A 16967-nucleotide genomic window follows, 5' to 3' on the forward strand; every position below is an offset into this window, starting at 1 on the left:
GTTCCCTGCCCTCACTGCAGGACCAAACACTGTGTAGGTTAGGGGTGGGCAATAATTTTTGCCCGGGGGCCACTTCAAAAATTTTTAAAATAGCTCTGGGCCACCCCGGAAGGGGCGTGGCCTAAACAGGAAGGGGCAGGGCCTACACGGGAAGGAGCAGGGCTTCCCCACCCCAGATCATGATTGGTCTGGGCCCCTTTGTCCCTCCTTCTCACTAGGCACCCAGGAAAGAGGCTTGGCACGCTCTCCTAGCCCAGGCCAATCAGGGCCTGGGGCCGGGGGGGCGCGGGAAGCCTCCTCCCGTCCTGTGAGGAGCATGTGGCACTTCGAAGTGCCGCGGGCTCCTCACAGGGCTGGGGCAGGGTGAAAGCAGTTTCATGCAGTTCCCCCGCTGTTAGGCCCGGATTGGCCTGGGGGTGGGGGAGCACGTGAAGCCTCCTTCGCTCTTCCCCTTCCCCCCCATGCTGCAAGTAGCACATGGTGCTTCAAAGCACCACGTGTTCCTGGCAGGGTGGGAGGAGGCTTTGCAAGCAGGCCAGAGGCAAAGAAGAAAAGGCTTTGGGTGCTCTCCCGCCCCCAGATCCTAATTGGTCTGGGGGAAGGGGTGCAGCAGGGCCTCTGCGGGCCGGATCCACCCGCTTGGCAGGTCGGATTGGTCCATGGAGGCCCTTTTGCCCACCCCTGGTCTAGATCATCCCGGATAGATGTCTGTCCACCCTGTTCTTAAATACCTCCAGTTCCATAAACTGGGGCCTCATCAGTTGGAAATAAGAGAGGAGAAAGAGCTGGTTGTATTTATTAACTGTACAATAACTGTGAGCCGCTAATGTCATTCAGCCATAGAAAAAATGAACTCGATCCCAGGATGTAGCAAGTGATATTTCCAGTAGAGATATGGAAGTGCTCACCTGCAATACTGTGTACAGTTCTGGTTATCATGTTTATGAATCATGAATTCAGACTGGAACAGGAGCAGAGAAAAGGGCTACTAAGGTGATCGGGGGAATGGAGTGTCAATCTTACAAGACAAGACTAACAAGATATTGGCTTGTTTAGCCTAGCAAAACAAAGGCTGAAAGAGATATGATTGCTTTCTCTGAATACAATGGGGGGAAATACTGAAGAGTGGTGAAAAGCAATTTAAGATAAAGGACAATATCTTAAACAAGAGTAAAAGGGCATAAATTGGCCATGAAATAAGTTTAGCTGGATATGAGAAGGCTTCGAACCATCAGAGGTGTTAGGCTTTGGAACAGCAGGAGCATGGGGCAAAGTGCCGCTGCTTTGAAGATGGAACTTAACACATTTTTAATCTGATTATATGATGGAATTGCACATAATAACAGGTCACTGAGTTCAGTCTCCTATGTCCTTGGTGTTTGCTGTAATCCCTCTCATTCAAACAGTTCTGTGATGGCTTTATATAAACGTTTCTTTAGCCAAAGGTATTTTTAGATACAATAACTCTGGAATGGATGTATTTTTTCCACCTTTCCAGAGCTCATTGCTGACAGAAGAGATGGATGTATTTGCTTACATATCTAATGTGCATTTTAATTTTCTTCTTCTAACCTCTCCATACCCTTCTTTCCTTCGGAACGAGCTACAATTAATTTGACACAATCGTGTACTTAGATTGGTTTTTTTTTTTATGAGTTGCAGATTTCGGACAGGTAAATTATTACCTGAGCTGATCTGTAAGTTTTACAGAAAGGTTAGTTGGTTGTAAGCAGGCTTTTGGAATTGTTTGTCCTCCTTAAGTAACAGGTATCTGCATGCTGGTCATGCAGTCCTTTTTGAAAAATAGTTTAGTTTTAGGTTTGGTAAAAAGCAGTTGAATTCAGAATTTGGATGGGTGCTTATTTCATCTGGATTGGTTGCACATCACTATCGATGATTCTGTTCAAAGTAAAGTTATTGTCTTACAATACAACTGCATAGTTGAAATGCTATGCATGTCAGGATTTCTCAGAGATGTTGAAAACTGGATCATGAAAAATAAATTATTGTAACTCTTGATTAAATGCTTCTTCATCCCACTTAGTCTGGTGATGGTGTTGGATGTTAAAATACTGCATAAGTTTTATATGGAATGTTTAAATTCAGTCAAGGAAGATGATTGTTAAATATAGAGTGAGCCAACAAAGAGGCTTAACCTATGTTGAAGAGCAAATGGAAGTTGATGTGGAGAGCCTGCATTGAAGTTCAATGGATAAGAGTTTGAGCCTTTAAGTTACTCATTCAGCACTTAGATACTCAGGTAATGGACACTCTTCAAAAACCTGAGAGAGATGGCAAATGATTTGAAGTGTGACCAAACAAATATAATTACACTGTCTGACTTCCAGACTTGGAGTCAACTAAAGGGTCAACAGGGACACACAAAACTAAACCAGGATTGGGGACAAACTTAGGCCACTATTTAATTAATAAATATCCAAGAATTAAAGATAAAAAAATAGTCTGCTCTCATGCTATTTTAGAAACTGTAGTCAGTAGTAAAGGCTATATTACTTTATTTTATTTAATAAGTGGGGATGGGACAATCCTGAATAAATGTGATGCTTTAATTAGCCTATAGCCTCTTGGTACTGACCTGCCCTTTGCTTCAGATGCCGAGTGTGAAGTTTCTTTGCATTAGCTCTTAGTTCTAACTTCTGTTAACAGTGTTTGAAGCCAAAGTACCATTGTTGCTGTTAAAATTACAAAATTCTCATAATAAGGCCAGCTACGTAGATTGCTTCTTTCTAGCATGTTTGAAAATACTTTAAAGGGGTCCTTTAGAATCCTGCCATACATAGTTTCTGAGGGAAGAATCAAGCATTTTTTTCATATGAATTGATTTATTTCAACACTCCCAAATACTAAGCAACTATTTAATAACATCTAGCATCACCTATATAATTTTCTCCAAGGAGCTGCTGTAGGTGGGTTTCTTGGTGAACAAGGGGAATTTGTGTCACTGGAGGACTTCAGTGGCATGGTATACATCATTTTTTCCTAAACCACAATTTTGTGCGACCAAGTTCTGCCTCTCTAGACATTTCAATGGAAAAATTAATAAGGTTTCTCTTGTTTCCTTTATTCTTTTATGACATGCTTAAGGGGTGTGATGAACAAATTAACTATAATTTTATCACAGAGAATTCTGCTTTGTACCTGAAACAAGGGCATATCTTACAATAGGTTCATTCTGATGAAGCATAAATAAAAGCACTGAGGCAAAGTATCTCATTTTCACCTATTGTAACTTAATTAGCAGTTTGGAATTGTGCACCCTTAATGTACCAGTGAAAATCATGGCTTTACATCCTTTGTCTTACAGCTGGTGTATGATAAAACTGCTAAGCAACCTAACTCTTTATCCGCTTCTATCACTAACTTGGAATCCCACGGGCTGTGACGAACATTCTTTCCCTTGTGCACATGAAAAATCGTATCTGAATCCTTAATTTCTAAGCAGTCCCCTCTTTTTTGTAAACTACCTGAATCTAGGAGTTGTATTTTCAGCACTACTGTGGCTGACTTCACAGTCTAATATTTTCTTTTCATCTTTTCCAGGCACACGATTGTTCAACAGCACCAGTAGCTCATTGTCTCAGAGGTACAGTACTGGGATGATCTGATCTTTTCTCTATTGAAATGTCCAAAATATAGATTTGGTTTTTTAGAGGTATTGACTGGTCGTAGCCCCTATTGACTTGAATGGGATCTGCTAGTGTGCAGACCTCTGAGAACCAGGCTAATATTTCTGTGCATTGAAAAATAGTTTAGAATCAAAAACACTTTTTAAAATGATCACTTTGGAGATGTCCATCCTCCCAACAGCCTTTTCCTGAACAGTGGTAATTGTGGATATTTAATGTTTATTTATAAATAATAAAAGTTTAGAATATTATTTTATTATTAATCAACATAGTTATGCAAGATCCAAATGCTATTCTCACTATTTTCCTTTCCTTTTGTATGTCTTTTTATGGTGCCAGAGATTCCCATGGTTTTTATATATACTTTATTCATCCTTGCATGGCTGTAAGGAGAGGTCATTTGTTCTGACTGGATGCTTGCTTTAATAGCCCCTTTCTGCATGGGGCAAGGTATCATTTGTGGCTGGGTCTTTGATCACTGTTTCATACTTTGTGCTACTTCCCCTGACATTTCAGGAATGTCTGATTTGCGAGGAGGCTCTTCAGCATCTTACTTGCTGTTTTCCTCTCCCTTTGATTTCTTCAGCTGATTGTTTCACTTTTGTATTTTGCATGTCTGGGAAAGATTGTGCATTTTATATGGAATATGCCTCTTTTATGTACGTCCCTACAGCATTTCCTTCCCTTTTGGAAGTCAGGAAGTGAACAAATTAAGGGGAAGAGGTATTTTAGTTGTCCCCTGAGGAACTTAATTCTTACAGTGCATGCTGGGGATTTGGACAGGAAATGGTACATGTTTTTATAGGATCTAGTGCTTCCTATTTCCATAGCATAATAAAAATGCTCTTCTTTATTTGTACTGTGGTAGCACTTAGGAGCCACAGTGAAGGACCCAGACTGCATTGTACTAGGCACTATATAGATATAACAAAGAAATAGCTCTTACACCACTAAGCTTACAGTATAGCAGCCTTGTAAAATGTTCTTTAGTGCACAGCAGTCTGTTATCTTCTGAAATCTCTCTCATATCTATTTGCTGAGTGGCAGACAATTGGTTTGTCCACTATCACTGACAAAATATGGCTTTTCTTTTGGCTTTTTCTCCCCATTTCACCAGCCCCTTCTGAAATTGATAGCTCAAAGTTTGGTATGGAATGAACTAGGGATGTAATAGTATAGTTGATTAACCAATAAGCAAAAGTTTATAGGTTAATATTATAGACTACATGCATTTCCTCCCTACCCCTGCCAGTAAATTTTTTAGCAGGCTGGCCAGCAGCCTGGCTCAGTCCCAGCTTGCACCAGGTCTGGGACCTATCCGTGCTGTTGCTCTGTATTTAAAGTTATTAGGAGCCAAGCACGCATGCAGCCCGGCTCAATTTTGGCTCACGCTGGGTCTGGGAGCTCAGATTCCTCTTCCCCCTGGACTGGGGCTGCTGCCATCCCCTGGTGCTGCGTCTGTATCAAAGGCAACAGTGCAGGGGTGGTAGGCAGCCAGTCTGCGAGAGGAGCTGGTTTTTAAATTGGCTCCCCTCGCGGAACAGCTCCCGACGGGCACCCCACGCTGCTGCCTCTGATGCAGAGGCAGCAGCACAAGGTGGCAGGGAGCTCCCCAGGAGTGGGGCCAGAGTGCACTGGCTGCCAGTTCCTCCTTCGGGGACTATAGAATAGTTGACTGATAAAAATTCATGTGGTTAATTGACTATTGAGTTAACCAATATTTAACATCTCTAAAATGAACCTATAGATTAACAAATAAACATTAATGGAGTCCTATTTGCTCGGTTTTAAGAGATCAGGAAAAGTTAGGAGTCTTGAAAAATATTTTTTTAACCAAATCTCTAATTAAATTGTATTGGAAATAATGGGGGTACATTATAGATATTGTGTTTCCCTGTGGAGACTTCACTGTAGATTTCACTGCTTGTGTGGGTTGTGAGGGACGTTGGTGGTTTAGGCCAGTAAATTAAGATTGAGTGAATATGTTTAGCCATACACCATAGGAAATTGCTGACTATTGTGTTAATGAAAATCTGTTTCTCCAGTAAAGCAGCAGAGGGCACAATGTCATCACTTGAGACATTGAAATACAGAAATATTGCCAAAGGAACAGATTCCTGTAACATGTGACTAAGTGGCTAATGAGTGCTTTCTTTTCAGCTGCTTGTATTTCATATACAAATTAAACTGGCCAATGAATCTGTGGGTTAGTTGCAATAGCTGGATGAAAAAATACATTTGCTCTTAACAAACAAAAAAAGTGTTTCTTTCAGAGTCTTTTCCCCTGTTCTATATGATCTCCGGCAGGGGGAATTAAAAGAAGAAAACCCAGAGTCTCTGTCTTTTGCTTTTAGTGTGTCTGAAGAGAGTGGCAATGTTCTGCCTCCCAGCCCCTCCAGGAAAGATTTAGAAGGGAAAAGTGGAACAAAAGTCAGTCGCACCTTCAGCTACCTCAGGAATAAAATGTCCAGCAGCAAGAAGAGCAAAGTAAGTGGCAGCTGGTACCCAGCAGATATAATTAAGCATAGTTTTTTTTTATGCTAGTGCCTGTGTCTGATGTTCACCTCTCTGTGAATAAGACTTCTTTAGTATACTGTTGTGAGCTCCTGAATGGATCCTGTCAGGTCTCAAAGTAATGTGGTCAGCCTAATATAGTGAGCACCCGGGATTACTACCAAATTATTAAGATGTGGCCTAGAAAATGAGTAACACAGAGACATAAATGTAATGAAAGCAAATGTAAATCTGATATCTGGAAATGATGCTTATTCTGATAAAACAAGGTACTTCTGGTAAAAGGCAATGGACTCATTCTGAAAGACACTCTTTCAAGATATTGCAAATACTTCAAAATCTTTGTCATGTCTATAACAGCCTCTGAGGAACTTGGGAATTGATTTCCTTAGATTGTTTGATGTATTCTTGTGCTAGAAATATAACAAAATAGCTTCCTCTTGAACAGAATCACACACATTAGAGGCGGGAAAGGCCTTTTTTTTCCTGTTTATTCTGTGCTCCTGCCAATGCAGGGCTGTTGCCCTATTAAAACATTCAGTCGCATGGGTGAAATCACTGTAAAAGCAAACTGAAACAATCAATACAAAATAGCAAGAGAAGAAGGGTATGTGTAAAATTACATTAATGCATATGCCTTTGCTTTCAGTGGGGGTGCTGGTACCATCAGATTCTACCTCAGACATTATGTTGAGCCAGTGTCATTGACATTCAGCCAATGTCATAGCTCAACTGTCTGAAATATTCCCCAAAGTCTTTTTGTTTTAAAAACATACTGCTTCATGAATAAGAATAATTTCTCCCTTATTATTGACTGAAGGAAGTTTTTACAATTATATTTTTTGCATTTTCTGGGGGGTTGGGTGAAGGTTTAGTTGAAAGTATGTAACTTTCATGGGCGCCTTTAAATTTGAATCTCTGTAGCCAGCAATGACTCTTGCTATACAAGTGTGCTGATGTATTTTCAGTTCAGGCAAAACAGAACTTCACGTTCTTTAGGTCTCCTCTGATCTTGAGGAGGACATGGATCTTTAATAATACTAGAGACCTTGTCACAACTTGCATGTGATTAATAAACAGTGACAAAGAATGTGCTATAGTTGGCAAAAAAGTAAAACTATTAGAGATGGTGCTGGTAGCACCACATATACGTAAGCTTGACTGGCACTTCCCATTATTAAGATCCTGTTGTCACTTGCTAATAACTTTGCCAAACTAGAACTGATTGCATTGAAATCCTGTGTTGAGTGCCTGCCCTGTGTGTATGCAGGGAGGGGGTTGTTTGTTTGTTTGTTGAGGGGTCTCTCCCCTCATTTGGAATTTTTTACATTTCAGAAATACAGTGCAGTCTTTTACAAGAACAAGATTAGGGGAAATACTTTGCTTTGCCCATGTTGAAAACATTCTTAAAGCTGGTTCATTGACAAGCTTCAGCATCTCCATGCTTTGGAGCAAAGATTGCCTTTGTGTCAGGAATATTATCTCTTGATTTTCTTGTGGGGGAATAAATGCCCATATTATGGCAAGCAAAGCTTTTGAAGATGATCAATTTGCATGTGCTCAAAAGGGGCGTGATAGTATTTGACAGCTAATTTCAGCGAAGATTCCATCTGCACTGAGAATGCTACAGTACAAAGACTGCAGAAGGGCAAGCCAGACTTTTGCTGCAGTTGGTCCTAGATTGAGGACAGACCCTGGAAATAAGAGCAGGGAGACTTTCTTGCTTGTGTTTTCACTGCTGGGACCACACGGCTTAAAGAAGGAAGCACCCCGATTCAATTGCTGAGGGAGCAAGAGCAATATCTCGAGGGCAAAAGGAGCAGATTAGGACAAGAAGCCTTGTGGGGAGAGGTAAGTGGAAGGGCAGGGAACTTGCATCAGACTAGGAGCTTGGGAGAAGCTGGTACTAACTGGTCAAAGAGATTGGCAGTTAGTGGGTTTGGAGAGAGAGATCGGATGAGGAGCAGAACTGGGACTGTCTGGGCAAAGAAACTGGAAAACTTGGGGGGAAAACTGGATGGGGAAGATTGGCACTAGCTGGACAAAGACTGACACTGGGAGCCATCTGGATGAAGAAATGGTACACAGATATGGACTGGCTGTGCAAGGATGAGCTCAGGAGATGAGATCAGATGAGAATGAGTATGGGAGTACAGAGGAGAAAACACAGGATTGGGAAAGGGATGGTGCAAAAAGTGCCAAGTTTGTGGGGGTGGAGAGCTACAGGGGCAGAAAGGTCTATGACAACTAGAGCACACTCAATCTCACCTGAAACGTAACCCTCGCATTCATGAGTGTCCATTCCACTGCTGTCAAATAGCTGTGAAACCCACTGGCAAAGTCAATGTTCCTTCTTCTTAGGGTGATTGCTCATATTGATTCCAGTTAGGAGTGTGGGCATCACATGCACAGTTCAGAAGTTTTTTCCGTAGCATTTCCCGTGGGGTTGGCTGTGGAACACCCTGGAGTGGCGCATCTATGGTGCTCAGTGTATGATTCTGCTGATCTGGTGCCTCCTCAGGTCCTTCTTACCACCAGTGACAGTCGTTGGAACTGTTGTGGCTTGCTTAACGAGTTCCCCTCACTTCCTTAGTCGTTCAGTTAAGTTGTAAAAAGGCAGGAGGGATGAGCTGGAGTGCCGATGAGATGCATAGTTGGGAAAGTAACTCAAATACATTCCTTATGGACTATATTTTCTAATAGGCAACTTGCCCTAAATTCTCAATCCCTGAGGAACAGTCTCAGCTCATTGATGTATTTGCTTTCACCAACCAATGCTCTATCTAACTTTTCATAAGTTGTGTACCCGAATACTTGAATGCTAATATCTAAACTGTATTGTTAAATTTAGACCTCTAAATTTGGGTTATTGTTGATTTATTTCTTTGACTTTACCCAAACATACAAAGTTTGTTTTAATCTAAACGCTATACTCAGATGTACAAATTGCTAACTCATGCATCTGACGAAGTGGGTCTTTGCCCACGAAAGCTTATGCTTCTACACTTCAGTTAGTCTATGAGGTGCCACAGGACTTGCCGCTTTTGCAGATTCAGACTAACATGGCTACCCCTCTGATACATGACAGATGTACAGACACGCTCTTCTCTTAACCTGTGTATTATGCAAATTTTTAATATTAGCTTTAATAAAATTTTAAAATTAGTTTTAGTAGTTATTAGCGTTAGCTGTTGAGAGTCAGGGGTTTCCCCTTCATTCCAATATCTTAGTCCCCTTTGGGACTCAGGCCATGCCTAAGTCCCAAAGGTTCAAACCATGCAAGTCCTGGAACAAGCCCATACCAACAGGCAACCTCCACAACTCTTGTTTAAAGTGTCTGGGCAAGGCACACCAAGCCAAAAGGTACAGGATTGTAAAAGGTTTGATCCCAGAACAAATAAGGAGCAGGATTTCAGTTTAAAGCAGCTCATTATAGAGGCAGCTGTGGAACCACAACATGCCTCAGTGCAGCAAAACCCAGCACTGAGTTAATTAGTGCACAGTGCTTCGGCATCTGCAACAGAAGCAACACCATGACTCCGAGAGCAGTCTCAGTGCTGCTACTCCCCGTGAAACGTGAGAGACGGGAAAACAAGGACCCACTCCTAAGTCCAAGGGCTCTAAAAAAACTCAGTCTTTTTGGCAGGAAGGTCTATTCCATGCTGGGCTTGCAACTCAGGATTGCTAACTAGCACACAGTCCTGAGCAGACAGTTTCACCTCCTGGAATGCAGTGTTAAAATTGAGTGAGTAGTTACCCTGGGAGTACAGGGAGGAGCTTCGGGCGACTGGTGAGGAGGGCAAGGAAGACTCAGTTGTTCTCTGGCATAGCCATGAGGAGAGGTTAAAAGGTGCAGACCTCTAGTCAGCAGGCTCTCCAGGACCTGCCCTTTGACAGGACAGGGCTATTTCAGAGCAAACTGACTTCAGGTTGCATAGCCTAAAAGATTCAAGGGCTACATTGTAGTCGCTTGTGGTACCCACCCCAGCTACTCAGCGGAAACATGTTAAACCCCTGCTTTTCCAGTGCTCCTACTGGCCATGTCCGAGACAGAACTATTCTATGAAGCACATTAGTAATGGCAGGCACAAGCTGTCTCAGCCCTTGTCCTCTCAGGGCCAGGTGCACATCTCCTTGGGTTCCAAGAAGGCCTTTTGATGTACTTGGTGCACTTGGGGATGTTGTACCAGAACATGGACTGGATTCTCATGCCTGTTGTCAGTCACCTGTCCCACTTCTACAGTGCAGTCCCAAATAACATTGGACCGCCGGGTCCTTCGTAGAGTAACGGTTGGCTATTCTCTCCAGTTCTGCTCCTTCCCTGCCTCCCACCCCATTCTCCCCCTCTCACTTTAGGGACCTTCCTGACAAGCAACTCCTTATCCAGTAGGTGCATATGTTCCTCGCCACAGGAGCAATGGAGGAAATTCCTCAGGAGCTAAGAGGCAAAAGGTTCCATTCCCCCTGTTTCCTAATCCCTAAAGCCAAAGGGAGTCTAAGACCCATTCTCAACCTGCGAGGCTTTAGTCACTTCATGAAGAAGCTGAAGTTTTGCATGGTTTCCCTGAATGCCATCGTTCCATCTCTGGGTCCAGGAGACTGGTATGTCATCATCAAGGGCACGTACTTTCACATATCCATATGTCCAGCACACAGAGGCTTCCTCAGGTTTGTGGAGTCAGTTCACTGTCGTCCCCTTTTCCCTGTCAGCAGCCCCCCCGAGTGTTCATCAAGTGAACGTCGGTTGTACCTCAACGACTGGCTGCTTCGGGGGGTGTTCCGCAATTGACCACTACGAGGTGGAACTGCATATTTCACTTGTGAAATCCACCTTTGACAAATCGCCTTCCTCCTCAATGAGAGTAAGTCAACCCTGATACCAACTCAAAGAACAGTGTTTATTGGGACAGTGTTGGACTTGACTTGGGTTATGGCAGTCCTGCTAGAGGCCCAGTTTCAGAGAATCATGGGCATTATGCACAGCTGTAGATAGTACCCACCACCATCGCAAGGGGCTGTATGAGGCTACTTGGCCATATGGTGTCTTTCAAGTACATGGTGCAACAACCAGGATGTGACTCAGATTGCTACAGGCCTGGCTTGCTTCAGCTTCTCACCCAGGATATGACAGCCTGGATTCAATGGTCACCATGCCAGTCAGCCAGACTTTTGACTAGTGGTTCAATCAGCAGGAGGTGTGCAAAGGGGTATCTGTCTACAGGCCCCAGCCTCCCTCACCCTGGTAACGGATGCATGAACCAGCTATTTGTGGCAGTGGCAAACCATATGAAAGTTCTCCTGGTCTCGTCACAGAGGATCTCGTCATGGATTACCTCTTGCACCTGCCGCTGCTAGGAATTAGCCAGAGTTCTAGTCCTGCTCTAACGACTCGTTCCACAAAAGCGCAGCCCTCATCAATGGTGCTCCTGTCCCAGGTGCCAGTTCAACAGATCTGCAGGGTGGGGATGTGGTCCTTGGTGCACACCTTGGCTGCTCGCTACACCATTACCCCATATGCTAGAGATGATGTGGCCTTGACAGAGCAGTGCCCCAGTCTGTTGTTCCACAGGTTCAACTCCAACTCCGTGTTAGGGCTTGGAAGTCCCCTATCTGGAATTGATATAGCAATCGCTCCAAAGAAGAAAAAACGGTTGCTCACTTTCTCATAACTGTTCTTCGAGTTGTGCTGCTCACATCCATTCCTGACCCACCATCTTCCCCTCTGTCAGAATAGCTGGCAAGAAGGAACTGAAAAGGCACCAGGTCAGCAGGGTCAGCTATTGAGCGCCACAGAGCACTCCAGGATCCTCCACAGCCAACCCAAGGGGTGCTACTAGCGGAAAACCTTTCTAGTGACTGTGCCTGTGTCGCACGTGCACCTGACTGGAATGGATCTGAGTAGCGCGTCTCAAAGAACAACCGTTACGAGGAGATGAGTAACCGCCATATCCCGTCTCTACCATCTGGTTCTCATAGATGATGACGACGTTCTACTTTTATCAGTTACCCCATTAATTAGTTCAATTAGATCTGTGCTAAGTGTCAGTTTGGTTCCATTTGATGGGATTTTTATTTTTCCTATTTGCTTTTATTAAATACATAGCGAATGGCACATGAAAAATGACATTGAAAAACGTTAAGGTTGCTGCGTCAAGTATTCAACAGTTAAGGATGCCAGAATTAAGATTGCATGTGCACCTTAATTCAGTTCCCTTGTGTGCATGCATTGGGATTAAATGGTGTCCCTAACTCTGTTCGTCAGAGGCTGGAAATGGGTGACAGGGGAGGGATCACTTGATTATTACCTGTTCTGTTCATTCCCTCTGGGATAAATGGCATTGGCTACTGTCAGCAGACAGGATACTGGGCTAGATGGACCTTTGGTCTGACCCAGTATGGCCATTCTTATGTTCTTTAATAACAGGATCAAGTACTATTTTTACCATAGGATTCTAGCACTATTCTACGTATAGAGTGTGCTCTAGGGATGAATTATGGTTTTATAGTGAGTGAGAACGTTGACTGTAGGATCCTTGTCTCATGTTGCAAGAACTGGAAAGTGTGTGGTAAAATGACGCAGGAGGAGAAAAAAAGAGGCTCATGGTTAAGGCAATTGAATGCTGTCTTGGAGAATTTGGCCTCTCTCCTTGCCTCTACCAGAGTTCCTACAGGAGGCTGGACTTGTCACTTAAACCAAACTTTACACAGGCAGCTACTCAATGTGTTCCTCATTAACTGGATGCCTATCTTGAAACCCTAGGGCCTAGGCTGTAATTTGCAAAAGTGCTGAGCTCTTCAAGTGCAGCTGAAATGACTGGGAACTGTGCATCAAACATATCACTTGCTATAGAATACTAACTACTCTGAAAAATCAGGCTGTAGCTATGTCAGAGTGGACACCCAAAAGTAGTGAAATCTACTTCAACCTGTCTGTGCTTCTGTTCCTGTGTGTAAAATAAGAAGCATAATACCACATCACCTTGTAAAGTGCTGTGAAAATAAAATGATTAATGTTTGTGAAGCACTCAGGTACTGTCATGAGTGCCGTTCAAAAACTAAAAAGGAAATTCATAATTCTTCATTCAGTGCAGCTTTTTAATAAAGTACCGTAAATGAGGTGTGGGACCACACACTGACCAATGGGGGATAAAGCAAAATATTGAATAACAGCTTGTTCAATGTGCATCATCCATCCTGTGCAGCAAAGAGTTCTCTGGGAAACAGTATAGTATATGATATATAAGAAGACTATATCATAATGTATATGCACAATGGAGCCCAAATAAAGCAGCATAGACTGCTTTAATTCTCTCATTCCCTAGTTTCTGAGTGCTTGATTTTACAAATTTAACATAAGTCTTTATGTGGTAATACAATAAATGTACAAAAGTGGAGTCATCTCTGGTGCATCATCTGGAGATTGTGACACCTTTTAAGCCTTACGCAAGGGAAACCAGTTCCCTTTTGTTGATCTCTGTCTACAGGATACCCGCTGTGGTCATTGACAACCTCAGAGCCACATCTAATCATGGGAAGTTCAAAATAATATGGCAACAATCCCTGCCCCCCAGTGCAGAGTGCAATGTGAGAGAATGCATTTCTGTAGAACTCTTCTTGCAAGCCACTTGTGAGAATTTGTGAAATAACATGTGCAGTTAGGGAATTTTCTAATAGTCCTGGCCATAAGGCAAGAACTGATAGTTCATGGCAGATCAGAGGTGTATAGAGAGAAAGATTTTAAGAATTTGTTAGGATGAGGGATAAGACAGTATGTAGAGAATGCACACTGCAATACTTCTTGTACCTTTGTCTGTTAAAACAAAAGTCATAGAGACTGCCACATCTGACTTTTTATTATTTTAAAAATTTCTGATAAATCAAGAGTGCCCTCCAAGAAGAAGGTAAACTTAGTTTGTTTTTTGTAAATTAACAACAGCTAGCAGTTTTGATACTTTTACTAAGTGGCAATGCAGAGTGACATGCAAGTCAAGTTCCCTCCTTTGTTTCTTCTTTCTTAGTTATTTTTTGTGCTAGTTATTGCACTTTTAAATGGTATGCCTGAGAAAGTTCCTAGGAGCACAGGATCGTCGCAGAGAAGAACAGTGTTTTAGATTAAAACATGCAAGAAAAAAACAACTCTTGAAAGAGGAAGTGGAACAGGAAGATTTGGTGGGGTTTTTTTTTTCTAACTGTTTCTAGTAGAGCAAGAGGCATAAACATATGCAGACGTTCCTAACAGATTTTGCTCTGCTCAGAATGTGGTTTTTGATAATACAGTTTTCTAAGATTAGTTGTAAATATAAAATTTCTGAAGAAGACCACGATCTCTATATATCTTAATAACAATGCAAAGAAGACATACAGGCACGAGAAAAAATAAACATGGAAGGGGAAATAAATAAATGGGTAATTTTACCACTGTCTCTAATATACAACATCATATTACTTCAGTTTTATATAGAAGTAACTCCATTCAAGTCAAATTACAAATAATGGCTCATATACACACAATCTCTACCGGGTGATATTGCTCGCAGCAAGAAAAACATTCAGAGATTCTCCCATTTTCAAAATGAATTTCTGGGGAATGACAGCAAATATTAAATCAAATTTAAGAGATGCAGGGTGAGTAATTTCTCCTGTCATTCACCTGTGCTGTTAGAGTAGGTGTTTGCATCCAGAGAATTTTAAATACCACCAGCTTCTCAATATGGCATTTCAAAGAACTGGGAGGTTATAAACATCTGTGAATTAAAAAAGAATCAGTAGCTATAGAAACAACAAAAGCAGCCTCTCTAGCCATCTATATGAGAAGTGTTTTGATAAACGGAGTATTGCAAAAGTACTAAATAATGTTGAAGTATACTTAATGTGCAGCTATTTCTATCCAAATACAATTTTCTTTTCACAATTGCCCTACACATCACATAGGGTTTTGAGTTTTTTAATTAAATCTCTTTTAAAGCTCTGGAGTTAAATTTAAGTAACACTTTCCTTTTAAAATTCATTTCCTGTCTTCCCTGCCCCTCTGATTTTTGTAAGCTAGCTAGGAGAAAACACGATACAAACAGCAGCAAAATAGTTAAGGTGATCTGCAAGGAAGTCAGCAGCAAAGAGACCTCCCTCTCTCCCTTGCCCAAGCATTCTGACTTCCTCTCCCAGTAGTCTGTCATGGCAGACAGAACAGATCAGTTTGCTGTCACTATGGAGTAATACGCATGGAGAACAGCCCTCCTGCCCCTGGGAAAGCATGTCGATAAAACGGTATAGATTTAGTGAATTACCTGAAATAACAGTGAGACTTGTAGGACTTAAGCATTGGGAGGTAAGAACTTAAGCTTGTTGTTTCACACTGAAATCTGATGCTTATGTAGGTTGCCCAATGAACTGGTTCCCTTCAACTATGCTGATGTGTTTTGGGTATGGAAGAAAAGGGTTTCTATTTTCATGCTATTATTTGGAAGATGTTTCAGTAATGTGTAGTGTAAAAAGAACATTTGATTTTAAGGCAATGTTTTGTTATATGGTGTTCACTACAGTGACACCCAGCATATGAAAGTTGGCTTTTTGTTCACTATATGTGGGGCAGTATTTCTTGTGGCTAACTGAAATCTTCTCTTTTTGAAATGTTTTTCTTTATTTATAAAATCATAAAATATGATTCACGTCCCAGACCCCAAAATTACCAAGTTGCAAAACCTGTCTTTAAATACCAGCTGCACTCCGTTCGCAGTTTTTAAAGTTAATCTCCTTTTTTCAGCATTAGTAGGAGTGTTTGTGTTCACAGGGGCATAGGGTCTAGCTGAGAATAAGGTACTTCCCTTGGGGGACTGAGTTCTTTGTTTCTGACATTCAAGCAAAACTTTTGGTCTTGATATGCTAGCAGCCCTGCAGAGTATAAATCCTGAGACTCTTCTGAAGTGAATTCTGCTGGATTTGCACAATTCAGCAGATTATGAATGGGACATTAAGTCTTTCATCTGTGGGTACAGGGTTCGAATGAAATCTAGATCTAGGCATTAGATGGTTTAGGGAACTGTTGGTAGTTTCGGGTTTGTTTTCCCCAGTTAGGATTGCCTTTACTTTGCCTGGATGTAATACTGAAAGGGACAGTTGGCCCAGAACTGAGATTAGTCAGAACGTTAGTTTAAAGCCCCTGTAGGGAGGAACTCAGTTTTGAATTCATAGACACACAGATGTTATACTCGTTACTAATTATTTGCAAGTGACATCAGAGACTCGACACTCTTCTCATGGTGACTGCAGAGCTTGTATTTGCTCTTCTGGTATTAACTGCTTTGTTGCTGTTCCTCAGTCCTGTGGAGGACTCTTTTATTTGATTATTTAGACCTCTATTAGAAAAAATGTTTAACTCAAGGCATGTTACATATTTTTTAACAACTTATAAATCCACAAAAAAACTTTACAGAATCCAACAGATGGTCTCGATATTCCACTGAGGTAGAAATTATTATCATTGAGAAGATGATGAGGTTGCATTGTACAATGAGCAGTTGAATTTTTTTCCCGGTATATATGCACATATAGTTTACTTATATTCTGCATATGCAGTTCCCACGAAGGTGGCAGTGACGCAGGCCACAAACAAGAATGGATGGGCTTTGCTCTAGTCAGCTTGCCAAATGCCTGTGTGTGCTGAATTTTTGATGCAGAGAATAACCATAGTGGCCTCTTTAACACTATATATAATCTTCAATGCTAATCTGTCTATCTGACCAATCTTATCTCCTCTGCTGTTGAGACATGGAGAACTTAGCACCTAGGGTTAGCAAAGCAACCATCAGC

General features: G+C 41.9%; 1 protein-coding gene across 12 annotated transcripts in view; it reads left to right on the forward strand.

Annotated features, from left to right (window-relative positions):
• AKAP13 (A-kinase anchoring protein 13) overlaps positions 1–16967 on the forward strand; it is a 374025-nt gene that overhangs the window by 307014 nt on the left and 50044 nt on the right. For all 12 annotated transcript variants that reach the window (XM_075897023.1, XM_075897024.1, XM_075897028.1 and 9 more), the window contains 2 exons: positions 3562–3604; positions 6002–6134. In XM_075897023.1, the coding sequence (XP_075753138.1) occupies positions 3562–3604; positions 6002–6134 (176 nt within the window). The remainder of the gene's footprint in view (positions 1–3561; positions 3605–6001; positions 6135–16967) is intronic.

The sequence above is a fragment of the Pelodiscus sinensis genome, chromosome 14, assembly GCF_049634645.1.
Source record: "Pelodiscus sinensis isolate JC-2024 chromosome 14, ASM4963464v1, whole genome shotgun sequence".
Taxonomy (NCBI): Eukaryota; Metazoa; Chordata; order Testudines; family Trionychidae; genus Pelodiscus; species Pelodiscus sinensis.